This window comes from Spodoptera frugiperda, chromosome 3 (genome assembly GCF_023101765.2).
Source record: "Spodoptera frugiperda isolate SF20-4 chromosome 3, AGI-APGP_CSIRO_Sfru_2.0, whole genome shotgun sequence".
Taxonomy (NCBI): domain Eukaryota; kingdom Metazoa; phylum Arthropoda; class Insecta; order Lepidoptera; family Noctuidae; genus Spodoptera; species Spodoptera frugiperda.
The window spans coordinates 9,419,898-9,436,146 of record NC_064214.1 but is presented as its reverse complement, the minus strand read 5'-3'; the positions used below and the strand labels follow the sequence as shown (position 1 = coordinate 9,436,146).

General features: G+C 34.4%; 1 protein-coding gene across 1 annotated transcript in view; it reads right to left on the bottom strand.

Moving 5' to 3' along the window:
- Positions 1–4,396: 4,396 nt before the first annotated feature.
- LOC118274322 (neurotrimin) overlaps positions 4,397–16,249 on the bottom strand; it is a 137,706-nt gene continuing 125,853 nt past the window's right edge. Inside the window, exons 7-10 of the mRNA XM_050705066.1 lie at positions 8,976–9,114; positions 6,468–6,616; positions 6,067–6,117; positions 4,397–5,340 (exon numbers count right to left, since the gene is read on the bottom strand). Coding sequence (XP_050561023.1) covers positions 5,234–5,340; positions 6,067–6,117; positions 6,468–6,616; positions 8,976–9,114 — 446 coding nt within the window. The 3' untranslated portion in view covers positions 4,397–5,233. The remainder of the gene's footprint in view (positions 5,341–6,066; positions 6,118–6,467; positions 6,617–8,975; positions 9,115–16,249) is intronic.

The window sequence follows — 16,249 nt, the reverse complement described above, 5'->3', positions numbered from 1 at the left end:
TAAAGGTGGGAAATGTGAATAGTTAGAATTCCACATCAGACAAAGAATAGATGACAATTTCTTTTATCAGTTTTTTTTTGTGAACGAGCAGGCAGATCACCTGATGGTAAGCAATCGCCGCCGCCCATGGGCATCCAAGTGCACTGCTGGCCTTTTGGGGTTGTTGGGAGTTTAAGGGTTGTTAGTTTAATACATACGAGTATATAAACTTAATCGAGGCAGGACAGGATATTACGCCCCCACAATGCTGTTTGGCAACACTCAATCTCAAAAATCTTGATCCTCAAATAATTTCTACTATACCATTTTTATTCCACTGCAAAATTGGATTAAGGTTTCTTTGTTTCAAAGCGCAGACGGATCAAATTTATTTGTCTGACTGTACCGCTGCCAAATGATTTTAAAAATGGAACTTTAAATTTTTGGCGTGAGTCAGGCTGGAAATGGAATGTAGTGAGTCATTTGGTTTTTGTTAGAATGGAGAAGTGATTCAGTTGTAGTGGTTGTGGAAAGTATGGGGTTGTAGTATTTACTGTTTATCGAAAGAAACCTCAATATAAATGTATTTTTAATTTAAAGTTATTTGTTTTAACAGTATGGTTTACGAGTTGTATCTTATTGCGTCACACCCATAAACAAATTTGAGTGTTCTTTAAAATAACAATTATTAAAATACCTTAGGTATTTATACACTTCTTATTTATTATTCACTTCAGTTATTTTTAGCATCAGGAAGGAAAGATATTGAAACAAAGGTTAACAACAATTTCCTTGAGAATAAATATTTTGTTTTGATCTCTTTCAAAATTTATTACCCAACCATTTCGCTACCGCAAAACAAAACATTTCATAATTTCATTAATTAAAAATGGAACGCAAAATTTATCATTTCGAATAAAATAATTAATTTATGAAACCATTAGAATGGAAAAGCTCAAACAAACCAAATTTAAATTAATTAAACGATGTTTATCTTTAAAACAATCCTTTTACACCAGATACCTTATATCTGAGAAAAAAAGGAAAAAAATATTGTTTGGCCTAAAGGTTTTTGGCCCTTGGGTCAAAGTAACCCACGCTTGCAAAGTTTATTTTTATTCGAGACGGTCTGGACCCTCGAAAACAAATTTCATGAATAAATTTTTCCTTTGTAAACAAATCGAGCAGGCCATATTAAATTAAGGCTGTCTTGTGACCGAGGATGCAATAAAAAGACCGAATTTTGAGGAAGTGATCATCTTTGAACGTTTCTGTTTATTTTCTGCATATTTTTTTGTGGAAGAAACAAAAATATTTGCAACATTTGTTGGTTTAGAGGCGGCTAATGTAAGTGTGAACGTTTGAATTGCATGTTGGACAAAGAATTAATGAGATTTGCTTCTTCTGGTTTTAAAAACAGCAGCTGAAGGAAGGTAAAATTTACAAATGAGTAATGTATAAAAGTATAGAAAAAATTGTTGGTTTAAAGATGGAAAATGTAAATGGTTAGAATTCCACATCAGACAAAGATGACAATTAATTTTATGGCATTAGCCGGTAAACGAGTATGGATCACAGGACACCCGAAACACCAAAGGCGTTACGAGTGCGTTGCTGGCTTTTAGGGGTTAGAAGTTTAAGAGGTGTTAGGGAATCGGGGACTGGGAAGACTGTAAATGGAGGTAATTGGGCCTCTGGTTACCTCACTCACACAACGCAAGCATTATTTCACGTCGATTTTCTGTGAGGCCGTGGTATCACTCCGCTAGAGCTGGCCCATTCGTGCTGAAGCATGACTCTCCCACACAACAGCTGAAAAAATGTAAGACCTATAAAGATTAAAATAACACTCATATGGACCACAAAATCTATATTTTACAGCGTGTGTTAATTTAAGTGTAGGCGTACCAAACAGTAATTCTTAACTTATCACAATTTCCCTTCTTTTCTTGTTAACATAAACCCACACACCCATACAGTGCAAACGATTTAATACCTAAAATAAGTACCTCAATTTACTACTCAGATTATGTAGTCTTAAAAAAATCGTAACTTATTTTGTTATGAAACTTTTATAACCAAAACGGGTTTAGGCTTCACAAACTCCTTGAGGCTCATAATCCTGAGATGGGCACTTAAAAATTATCTCAAGTGATAAAGCAGTCTGTCATTGTGTCCAATTTACTACTGCTTCTGACAACGAGTACTAAAATCGAGTTATAATAAAGTTAAATCGATTGATGGCTATCGATATTGGTTTATCACGCCATATACTTGATGGGACAGTTAGCTTAGTAACTATGAGCTGAGTGTATCGTAACAATTTCTTACGTGTTATCGCAGTAGGTGTCAGCATTTATAGCAGGATCGGATTTGATTTTTTTTTTACTTTAATATAAATTATAATTAATTTTAATATAGTGTTTAAATCAAAGTACGCATAATACCAAGTATTTACTTCGCTTTTTGAATCATCTAATGATTTCTCCCGCTTTGGGCAAGACGAGAGCGAGTGTCAGACTTTTACTGACTAAGAACCGCTCCGTTTCCACTTGTGCTTTACGAGATGTATTTTGCACTCTAGCATGATAATTAATCTTCTTCTCACACAAAAGAATACTCTTTTATATGGGGGCTAGAAACTAGATAACTTTGTCACTTTCAAGCTTACAAACTCCTAGGTTTTTTCCTCACTATTACGATACAACATGTGAAAGATCTCAATTGAACCACTTGAAATATCTTAAAGAGATCAGCTTTGTCAACCAATAGGGCTCAAAATGGACTTGTTTGATTTGGTAATCGGTGGAACTGGCTACATTGTAGGGTCGCACCCTAAACCATTATTTTCCCAACGGGTTTCCTCGAACAGGGTGTTCCAATAAATTATTGCTACGTGTGTATTAGTAGGGTACTGTTTACTCGTTCGGTGAAAATTTTATAACGAACCGTTTCTATTACTGATGGCGATGTAATGGTAATTTTTTTTGTTATGTGTATTTTGTATTTTTGCTGCCTGTATTTTTTCTTTTTTGGAAAAATGATAATTGATTTGTATTGGTAGCTTATGTGCTTGGGGTTTTGTTTTTTATGTTTTTGTTACAGATTTTAACTGTCGTGTCGTTAGCGTTTATAGATTTAATTTTAATTGCGGAAATATGTAATGTTTTTATAATAGGCTGTGGATTTTAGGAAGGATTTCCCAATTCCGTGTTTGATTGATTTTCTTTTTAATAATTGTAAAAGGACCTGCTTACCTATATCCAGATTAACGTACAGTTATTAACCTTATAACAAATTTTCTATGAAGAAATAAACACAGGATTTCATTTACTCCACAAGGCTTCAATAACTTCAGCAAGTTAAACCGTCGCTTTATTGGATTTAATAAAATTCTATCAATTTACAGACGATCGGGAGTAAGTCAAACAGTTTATTGTTAGGAAAATATGTCCTATATTTGAACCAAATATTTTATTATTGGAAAAAGTATTACTATATTTGTAAAGTAAATTAAAGGTAATATACTTATTTAAATGAGATTAATTATGGAGTTTGATAACCTTGTATCATGGAATACTGGATAAGTATTATAATAAATATACACAAACACACACAACATAACGCCTTTTACCCCCGAAGGGGTAGGCAGAGGTGCACATTACGGCACTTAATGCCGCTATACAATGTACACCCACTTTTCACCATTTGTTTTTTATAGGTCCCATGTAATAGGGGGTGAGCCTATTGCCATATACTGGACACCATTCCAGTCTCCGTGCTACCACCGAAAAATTTTTCGAAAATTCGAAAAAAAGCCCAGTAGCACTTTGCGCGACCCGGGAATCGAACCCGAGACCCCTCGATCGGCAGTCGCACTTGCGACCACTCGACCAACGAGGCAGTCTAGTCACACTCTAGGATTTTTTCATGTGCGTATACAAGTTCATATGCACGTGACATCCAGACCCGAAACAACAATTTACGGATCGCACCAATCCAAGGTTATATTACCAGCCGATGTAATGAGCAAGGGAAAACGTCATCTGCTTTTTGTAGCTCAATTTAACAGCACCTTTAAGCCATATAATTTAGGAACTGTCATAAAATGAGGTCCTTCAAGATTTTCATTAGTTGAAAGGACAGATTGTTAAACGAAGTGGAATGTCTGTTCTCAGCTTTATTTATTTATTATCTGTTTCCTTGTCAACAAATAAACGTCACTGTCAAATTTGACAGCGTCATCGACAAAAAATTGGCGGCAAATTGACGGCAAAATTAAATTTTATGTTTTGCCAATAAAGAAAATAAATATGTTTCTTAAAAAAAATGTTGCCCTTTGCTTAAAATTATTCCATTATTCTTTTTTACATTCTGTTTATTATGCAGTAATGCATAAAGGAAAAAGGAAAATACATTTTTCTTTTTCTTCTAAAATGTTTATTTGGGGAACTGTTTACAATAGTTATGGAATAGGGAACAATAATTCTTATTTTGTAGGATATAGAATTCTATTTTAAACATCTAAAACATTTGGATACAGGTCGTAAACAAAAATAGCCAAAAATAATTTTAATTATGAAAACTTTAAATGGGTTCGCTGTTATTTACTTTAGACAAAAAAGAAATAGGTACAACAAAAATTGTAAAAAAAATACAAGTTTTCCAGTTCAAACAATTTTTCATACAAATCATTAGTCTAGTTTCAGTTACAGATTTTTAAGGGTTTATTTAGGTCGATATGTATATTTTATGATACGACATTTTATTGTCATAATATACAAAAACCGTACCTTCTAAGAAAAACAAACCAAATATTTTAACGTATAGATACAGGTGTAAACGAAACGCTCCTGAAACCCCATATTTGTTTAAATTTTAATCCCTAAGCATTAAGTAGTTTATTTCAACTATTATTACATCAAATAAACATTGATATTCTTAACTTTTTTGAAAACAATCCTAATTTCTCACTATCCCTTATTTGTGGCGTTTGGTACGTGTCGTTTACACCCTATATACACATAAGTAATTTGGTAAAATACACGAAAAAATAGTAAAAACAATATAACTAAAAACACTAACCAGGTTGCTAAACACAAAATCTTATTACAAAACACAATATAATCAGAGTTTCAGTTCAAACAAAACACTAGGTACCAATTATTATTCTAAAATTATAACGCTTACATGTTTAATGACCGTGTCGAATATATGTACATATTTACATTAAATTATCACATAACAATAGCTTCTAATATAGTTGTAATAATGTTAGTAGAGCAATTATGGTGATCGTCTGTTGAAAGGTCGTTGAACTGTTATATTGGGAATTTTGTTTCACAGCACCTTCTGTTAGACCTGTGGGATAAAAGTTAAAGATTTAGAAAAGCGTAAAAGTATTTATTTTTAAACTAGGATTCTCTTTTGTGTGGTGGTTGTGCTTAAAATCATGCATATTTTGGATAAGGAACACATAAGTCCGCTTAAAAACACATAACTTTACATTACATCCAAACCCTGTACATAAAAAAGAAGTATATGACAAGGGAAGGACCAAGAGTTTATGAAATAATGTAAATAGAATACCCTGCCTAACCTGTACAACTATTTTTAGATCACACAAAGTATAGTTCTGTGTTAGAATCGAACCCACATGTTTGTGATACGTTGCGCAGAAATCGGCCACACGGCAACTGCGCTAATTATGTGTTATTGATAATTTCATATATACACAGGTCCAGGAATTGACCCCATGAGCTCAAAGAGGGTAATAATACTTTAGATCATTCAACCAGCAAGTTACTCAGATAACATACACAGCAATAAAATTATTTAAATAGCACCATGAATATTTCACTACTCTTACACCCAGCAAAAAAAAACAAATCTACAAAAATATATATCTTCGAAATCGCTACATTTCTATGGCATATCGTTTTTGTTTAAGGGCTGCCGCCTTTCAGAAGTATTCCCAAGACGATTATGATCCATATATCTATGTATTTCAATATCCCTACACTTATATTACTCATATATTTATTCATATCGGTACATACCCTGAGGATTTAAATCTTATTTACTTACCTCCTATGTTAACTTCGGCCGACGATTGGGAACTAGGATACAGTTTTATTTCTGAAAAAAATATATGATTTTTAGCATCCCTTGGGGTTTTGTGTGCTGAAGAAAATATTACTTAGCTTATCTATTTTAGGTCGGATTTTGCTTATTGTAATTTTAGGGCAATATATTGAAAGAGAAAGTTCCAACTTTGAGTTTTTTTTAAGACCACCTCAGACTAAAATTTTTTGGGTCTCGGTACTTTTACGCACTCTATTTTTTCTCATTATCTCTCACGTTTTAAAATATTCATAGACCTTAAAGTATCATAATGTGTAAATGACATTAAACTTTAAGATATCAGACATAAACTACATAATGTCTTGACAAAAACAAATCATTAAAGGTCACAATACTGAACTCACCATAAAGTCTAAGAGTGCCCTCACTCTTTCCTAAGGAGTTGGTACTAACACAGTTGTAAGTACCGATGTCGTTTTTTGAAAAATGTCTGATGGTGAGCTTCATCATCACCCTATAGGAAGACCGCTCCTCGCCAATCACGTACTTTGGCCTAGGACAAACAAGAATATTCATTTATTTATCTCATTATCACTTAACAATGGACAGCAAACAATTAGGATATAATAAACTTGAGACTTAGTGTTTGTTGCAGTTGAAACCTACAACAATAATATATATAAATTAGATCTCCGAACAGGGAAGTAACTAAAAGTCTTTTTACATTTAACTGGCCTTTCCTGAAAGAACCTCTTATCTAAGCCCTTAGTTTCACACTTGGTTTATATCCCATTATAATTAGTATCAAACTCTAAACTTTTTACTGACTAAAATCGTCGCTAGATAATCATTTTCATTTTCCAGATATAAAAAACAACTAATCAAACTCGACACAAAGAAATATCAATTCCATTTCTTCCCCTTAATTATTCCCCTTCATTTAAGGACTACATAAGCCCTACTACAAATACCCTTTCTACAGTCGAGTAAAAAGCCACTACTCAAAAAAAAAAGAAAACAAAAAATCAACGCAAAATTATGATAAATGAACTACATTCCACAATCATTAAAGGCCATACCTTCTTTGCCGATATTCATAAAAAGAGAATGCTAATAAAAAAAAACCTATCCATTGGTTCCTCTTGACCGTTACAAGTGGTTTCCAACAATGGTTTCACAAATCATGGTGATCGTGCCAGCATTGTTGTACTGAACAGTGGAATCAATCATTCACTATATGAACTCTTTATTACGAGGTTCAGTACAATACATGTGAACATCTAACCCTTATGTTGGGGCTTTGAAAATGGCGATTTAGAAATTAGTTTTATAATTATACGCCAGACTATTTTTATAATAACTATCGTTTGTGAGACATACTAAATTAACTAAAAAAATATCTCAGTTTATTCACGAAAATTAATGGAGAAAAGCTCTACTGATTTCGAGTTACAGAGGGACTCTTCATCATGAGCAGCGTGCGCTGACGCGGCGACGTCGTCGACAGAATAGGCTGCGTGACGTCGCCGCGTCTCATTAAAGTATCATTTTAATAACTAAACATTTAACAGGTAGCCTGACTAACAAGGCTGTGGTTATAATTCTTATAAGTGTCATTGCAAAATCGCTGTTCTCATGGCCACAATTGCTACTTATTGGTACTTTAAGTTCACGTTGTGCACTGAAGTGGTTCCTCTTGTTATGATAAGTATGTGAATACCACAAACTGTGCGAGTTCTCATTGACGAACAATTGAACTGATAAAGGGTTTACCAAGAAAACGGATCATTGTGAATTCGTGATCTCAATAGGATTTTTTGGGAACCAATTGACTTTGTAAGGAAATAATTCAAATAATGCTCTCTTTTGGGATTGTTTTGTCAGTACTGTTTTTTATAGGAGATATAAGTACTACTGTCTGATTAAATTCTTACGTTCAGAATAATATTATTGGGTTCTTATTTTAGGGAGTTCTAACTTCTATCAATAAATAGGGTTATTGAAATAATACAAAGTATTTATTAGCAAAATACTCGTCCCTTGTATACTTATTCGTTTCGCTTATGAACGTGATAATGTACTGGTTTTGCATTTTGAATAAAGTTTCAATTTTAATACATCATTATTTACAAACTCAATTAAACAACATAATTATGATTTAACTACAAACTACGGTGCCATAAAAGTTCTAATTACGACCTTATCGACATAATCAGAAAATACCTAAATTCACTAGCTTCCACGAAAAATTCGAAGCTCCATAAATTAGATTTTACCCTAGCACATTCATGCAATGCTACTCAAAATTCATGGGTATATTATCCAACTATTTATACCTTTTTAATCGTTACAGCGACGGCCATGTTTTAAAATGACTGAAATACTGCGAAAATATGCAATGACAGAATACGAAACGATGGCATAATTCTGTATTTTAACTGAGCTGTTTCTGTTTTTACTTCATACGTAAATTAGTGTAAGATACACAAGTAGACATCATATTTCATTCCATCTAAATTACCACTTAAATTTTAAGCATTATAATAAGCAACAAATCTTTTATCGTCCAATTTTTTAAGTTTTCCCCACACTAGGATTTTCGCCTGTGTCAAGGGTGCGTTTACAAACACAATTTCTGCTACACGTGACACTTAGACCCGGAAGAACAATTTGTGAGTTGAAAGAGACAAAGAGTTAAAGAATTGATCCCGCTTCATATTGCCTGACAGCCGGTTGTCCAGCCACCGCGCCAACCTTGCAGTGTAGTTAACTGGTGAATATTACTTCTACACAAGAGTTTTAGTTCCAGTTATAAAATGGATAATTTTAAGCCCAATCTTCTTCATTACCGTTATTTACCTATTCCGAAACGTAAATCATGAAGTTTTCTCATTGAATTTATTTCTACTCACCCGTCAAGTAACATCTCTCCTCTGTTCTTGAGCCAATAGTTGATAGTATTGGGATACGCCTCCACGGTGCACTCAAGTATAACGTCAGTGCCGAGCGGCGCGCCCAGCAACTGGTTTGGCACTATCACCGTTGGTGAAACTGTTGGACAAACATAGCTTTTTAATTAACAGCATCGATAAACACCTTAGGAGGCTGGGGTTGGGCGGATGGATCAAGGGCCTGATGCAGAAAGCATCGAAACGGCACGTATTGTAAGGAGGTTTCTGTTTTTTGATGAGCCCTAACTCGACCGGTAGTTTCAAGCCATGCTAGCGTGTCGCGCTACTAGTCGGCTCCAATTTTTTATTATATTTTTAAATATTATTTTATTTTGTATTTTGTAAGTAGTATTTAAAAATGGAATTTTAGAGGATTATAAATAATATGTACGTATTATTATGTATTAATTATTATGTTTTTCGGCTTACTCACGTAAGTATTGAACGAAGAACTCGACTAGTTTCAAGCCATGCTAGCGTGTCGCGGTATGCTGCTCATGAATATGAGCCTCTAGCATAATAATTAATTTAGTATGTGTCACGAAAGTTATATTTATTGGTCAGGTTAACTTTTTTGGTCAGACCGCCTATTATTTAGTTATAAACTATCTACCACCTAGACATTAACATACTCAATCATCTCTAGGTGTAAAAAAAGCTTAATTATTTAAAACAAATTACAAAACACAACCCTAAGCTAATCTATCAAACACTATTAATATTAATTCACTTAAATTAAAGCAGGAACGTATAATGAGATTAGGGAAGCTCCCAGCTTAGGCAGGTGTGTGATGGAATCAATACTATATCCTAGTTCCAATACTATATCTAGTTCCATGTAGCGAATGATAGAATATTCATAGTAGTGTCTTGTTTGATCTGGCATAATCATATACGAAGCTATTTTGCAACTGCAAGATATTTCCGAATAATTCCAGTTGTCGAATAACTTAAACGGCAGTTGATTTGAATAACTAACTTTTGTATTTGATTGACGAACGCTTGGAGATAATTTGTATAATAACCAAAATCTCATGACAATTTGTTGCAAAACTATGGATCTTCTCTTAAGTCTTTGATTGCCAATACAAACTTGTTGAAGGCAAATCCTCCGCTAACGTCGGTCACCGGTGACCCCCACGGCGTTTAATGTGTTAAGAGGGATTTTTTGACGATTTTTCTCGTGAAGTCTTCTCACCTGAGGAGAATAAGAGAGACTAGAAGTATTGTATCGTATTTTACTTTGTTGTTCCCACAGGGCACCGGAACGGACCCGGAGCGGCGCACTGCCTAGCGTGTTACCGGGGCTCCAGCTCGAAAAGCAGTAGGAACAGGGTGGTTTTTACTCAGTAAGAGTCTGATACTCCCTCTCGCCTCACCCAAAGCGGGAGAAACATTTGGATGATTTTTCCCCTTCAAAAAGAAAAAGACATTGAAATGGCATTACCATAATAGGTCTGTCAATGTTAATCTTAGCAATTATGCCATTTACCTATTACCTGCGGCATATCTCCTATTTCATAAATAAAACTCTATTACAAATGAGGTAAAGCCTAAAATAATTTGTTGCTCTTTTCCTCCGATTTAGAATATCTGTTATTTTAGTTCACCCATTTTATTAGGTACGTAATATTTTATTGGAGACTCGAAGAAATGATAATAACATTTTTATGATATCTATTTTCGAAATATCTTACATTACTCGTAGAATGGAGATAAAAGAGTCGTAATATCGAACTTTAATATTTTATGAGAACTTAATGTAAACCCTTCACTTTTCACGGTACGATTTTTCTACGTATTTTCTTTTAGTCGTATTTTTAAAAAGTTATGTAAAAACTACAAAGGTTCATATATACTACTGTTGTGAGATCTTGGTTGTCCGGAGGTTTAAGCCACCCACTTCTCATCGATGAGAGTGCGGGTTAGAAACCAACGGCAAAATACCAATGAGATTTTTCAGAATTATATGTATTTTCTAAGATTATTTAGACACCACTGACTAACGGTAAAGGGTAACATCGTGAGGAAACCTAATTATAAGTCTATATTGAAATTATAGCCTGCGCGACGTCAGCCCACACTGCGCATGATGAAGATTCCCTTTATGACTTAAACAAGAGCTTTTCTCCATTACTTTACGTGAGTTAACCGTGATTTTTAGTTAGAGTCAAATCGACAGTTGTATTTTTGCTTTAGGTTTAAAATCCAGTGCGTTTTTTTATTTTTTTGTGGATCGACTAGATAGGCAAAAGACAGATCAACTCAACATTCAACTATCTTGAATACCCAAATAAACAAAAGACATCAAAATCACTATCAATTACAGAATACAAATTCAATCGGCATCAGAAACAATTACGAAGGAACTGAGAAGTTTCTAAATGAACAGGTCCCGTGATTCCGGCCCTTGGGGACCACCCCTAGGGAACTACGTGCCTAGACTAGCATCCGTAGGACATTTCCCCCTACTATTTTCTTTATTTATTTATGAATGAATTTTTTGAAGTTTAGAGACATTGAAATAGGAATTAGTTTATTTTTATTTACTTTGGTTAGATAACAATAAGTAGGTAAGTGTTCTTATCACATACGGTATGCTTCAAGTGAAAAGTCATAAAGTCTTTGACGAAGATAATCAACCGGTGGAAGAAGGAAAATAAATGCTACAGAATATCTTAAACAGTAATTGTTTATAAAAAGTTGTATGAAAGCTAAATGAAATGCGAGAGAGCCATGCTTCGGCATGAATAGGCCGGCTCGACCGGAGTGATACCGCGGCCTCCCAGAAAACCGACGTGAAACAACGCTTACATTGTTTTCGTCGTGTAAGTTAGGTTACCACAGGCCCAATTACCTCCAATCTTACAAATTCCAGATTGCCCAACAATCCTCTAAATCTTAACCCTCAAAAGACCAGCAACAAACACACGGGCGTGGGAACCGGCTACTGGCTTATACCACATGCCATGCAATTTTCCTTGGTCCTACATAACAAACGCCAAGTGATGGAAGATTGTGGTTCAATTACATTATAAAAATCCATTCGAAACTTACAACTGAACTACAAACTAAACTAATTCGAGCGACAAGGAACCTGAAACTAGCAATTGCTTACTTTTAGAATAAGCATTATACTTCTACGTTCATAGAATTGCTTTGGTAATGGTCTTTCACGGGAAATGTTCACGTGTTACCTGGATATTAGAGGTTATATTCATGCAAAGTGCCGCGGAAACAAATAAATAGTTGTTACGGCTATCGCTGTGGCCGCTTATGATTGTATCTGGCTATGTGCACTGGAAATTGAGGAATTTTTGAAGACGATTTTTTTAATACAATTACTTTTATAAATGGATTATTTAATAGTAAAATCCATTATTTTTTAATTATAAATGGATTTATTCAGAATGACTTGAGTTAATGTCTAACTCAAGTGTGTAAGTAATATGCAAAAAATATACAGCATTTTTGAGGTGTTTTATACACCTAGTCATCTAGTGATCAACAATTCTAATACCTCATTCTAATAAGATGTTATAGAAAATATTAAAGTGATAAATACGATCTAACAGCTCTATCACGATTATAGTATTGACAAACAGAAACAGGGATAGGGTCGTTGAAAACCGCTTTTTTACTTTTCGTCATGTGTTTTTTTTTCTGGAAAAGGTGACAAACGAGCAGTGTGTCGTTTTTGTGGTTTACATGGGTGGTGAAAGCGATGGTACGGCAACATACATATACCAAAATAGTAGCTATAGCTAAGCTAAAATAAGCTAAGCTAAGCTAAGCTAAAGTAAGCTAAGCTAAAGTAACCGAAATGCAATACGCATTTACTTTAGTTCTTCGACTCCATCTTAATAACTTGAGATGATGACTTTTCTTTTTAGTTTCCATTAAGATTACGATATTAAAACGAAATCAAAAGTCTACAAAGTTTCTTTAATAAATTATAAGTAATTTTATTTAGGTATTATTAAATTTCTAAACATGTAATTCATTTAATTTGCCATAATCTGAAAACTTTTTTAATATTTATTTAGAGATCTAGAGCTAAGTATAAAAGTTTAAAGATAGTTTTGATCTACAGGTTGCATTTTACTCTTATATTACTTTTTTTGTACGGTAGAACAATATACTAGTAATGCATTTATGCTTGTTCGTGCATTTTACCTTAATTTATTACATTAACTGAGCATTCAGCATACTATTAGCGGTAATCGCGTGTACTCCAACGCTCCTTTGTAGCACTCATCAACCTGTGGTCCGATTTATTATGTACATACGTTTTATTACGCGACGTCCTGCGTGAGCGATCTAGAAGCGAACATGAAACGGTGTGGTACCACACGAATTCAACCAATGCGGTGTGATGCGGTGCGACGCGGTGTCTATGTTCTACGTGCATGTGAATCGATTTGTTGCTGTTTCCGACATTATAAACAAACACGTGACGACATCGCGTCTAGTTCACGTAAAAATATCAAGTCAATGGATCGCGTTCGCGCCGCACCGCACCGCATCATCTTCGCGTCTAGATCGCTCAAGCAGGATGTCGCGTTATTGACTTAACAACTGTCGTATAATATAACCAACTACCTAATTATACAATTTGTATCCAATCAATCCAATTCTATTCCCTCAAATAAAGTATTAATCCAATACACTCAACAAATTAATTACTTAAAAAGATTTTCCGATTGAGGACTTAATTTAAAACAATTGGCAAAAAATCCTTCTTCCAACTTAGAATTCAAATGACGTATTAATACGGAATACTTTAGAGAATCCGTAAATACTTTGAGAACACTTAATACATAGCTAAGCTTGACAATTGGAGGAACAATTTGAAAGCTTAACAACGTTCAGTGAAGAGTGTGGAGTGAATTTCTCGAACCATCGACTCGATTCCGATCCTCCAATCCCGATCCAAAATCCCGGATCAATTCACCGCCTTATCTAACATTGCCTTACGTACAAACCGCATTGAGATCCTTTCGTTTGGTAAAACCACGATTTTTAATAAAAACCCGCTTTAGTTCGAGCGTGATACGGTATATTTTGATGATAGTGGAGATTTATGAATATGTCAATTTGGTGTATATTTTTTGTGTGTATCTATTTGGTTAGAGAAATTTCCATCAAGTAAGGCTACTAAGTTTGATCAATATAGGCTTAAGCGTGTGTCTTATTTACCAAAACAATATTCAAGAAAATAATGAATATCCGGAGTTGCGGACTACCTAGCGGATTTACCGGGGCTCCGGCTCGAAAAGCAGGAGTAAGAACGGGGTGGTTTTTAGTCAGTAAGAGAGAGTCTGAGACTCCTCTCACCTCGCCCAAGGCGGTAGAAGTCATTGAAGGATTTCCTATCCTTAGAAAAAATCTGTATTTGAGGTTCGCTATCTGCTTATGTGCACAATTTGAGTTGCAATTAACATTATTGCTAACTACATTTTTACTCACATACCTAAAATACTTTAAATTGCACCCATTCTTACAAACCTTATCCAGCTAACAATATAACGAAGCCGATTAAAGGACAAAATTACATGGACATACCCTTAAACCAGTATTACGACATATTACAAAAGTAAATGTTCGCGTTAAAAATTTATTCCCGCCTTAACAGCAGGGAGACTATAAAAAACTGTGTTAAAGTACAAGTTGTTTAGAAACAACAACCATTGCCGTAAACTGGGAGTTATTCCTAAATAACTACTGCCTAGGTAACGAGTAACAGTTACCTAGGTAACGAATAACAGTTACCTGGGTAACGAATAACAGTTACCTGGATAACGAATAACAGTTACCTGGATAACGAATAACAGTTACTTAAGCAACGAGTAGCAGGTATATAGACCAGCAAATGAGCAGACGGATGATAAGCAATCGCCGCCACCATGGAAATCCAAAACACAAGAAGCGTTACAAGTGCGTTGCCGGCCTTTTGGGGAATCGAGAATTAGGCAGATTGGGAAGGTGGAATAATTGGGCCTCCGGTAACCTCACTCACACACCGAAAGACAATGAAAGCGTTGTTTCACGTCGGTTTTCTGCGAGGCCGTGGTATCACTTCGGTCGAGCTGGCCCATTTGTGCCAAATACATTCTCTTAAACTTTTCATTTGTGGATATAACTGCGATTTTACATGTTTTTCTTGTGATGATATATACATTACTGTATATAGTGTTTAAAATTTTATTTTCTTATCGGATTACGAAAAATATCTCAACTTCTTTGTCGATAGTAAATCAAATGTTACATGGAGATATATTGTATAGTAGCTTTTTAATATGTATTAACTCAATAAATTCCATATAATATATTGTTCATACGAAATAGAAAGCTACTGATCCTCGATTACATTTGGTAACCACTAAATATTCCAAGTATATGATCTCTATATCAGCTTAGAGAGGATTGGAGAGCCAATGACAGGGAAGAGTCAATTATACGCAAGGACGGCTTACAAGAGAGAGATCAATTCGGCTTTATCACGACTGTTTTTGTGGTCTAAACATTGTGTAATGGCGTTTGTGTAAATGCAGTTTTAGGAATGAATTTTCTGGTGTGGACAAAATAATTGTCTTTCTCTGTGAATAACACATTCAATTCTAAAATCAAAACAGTAGTGCTTCATATTAAAGAAATGAGTCAATCAAACAAGAAAAGACTTATGCTTGATTTTTTTGTAAAAACCACAAATTATTGTTTTAAGTCTGGGTTTGATGTGTATGTGAAATTGTGTGCTTGAAACGTCCAAATCAATTTAAATCACAATTCAATTTGACATTGCAAAAGTCTTCTAATTAAGGATTAATTGAAATAAATGCTTTAACGTTGACTTTGACATGACCAAGAGGCAAATATGAACTCGCTATCATCTCACAAATTAGACCACCAGCTTAGTTATACGAAAGTAGGCAAGAGGAATAATCGTCTAATTGTATTGGAAGCAAAGGTGAGAGTCGCTCAATTTGTTTCATTTCGACCTTATTTACAGACAAACGGTAAGAAGGACTCGTTATCTTTCTTATAATCAACTTCGTTATACGAATATTAAATAATTTACTCGAAATATAACGTTTTACTCGAAATATTATAATGTTTACATTGTGATTTTAGAATATTATTTTTCTCGTTATTATACCTGTTTAGCTTGATGGCGATGGAATTTGATTTGAATGTTTTGATGACATTTTCGAATGGTTTATTTATTTTTATTTCAC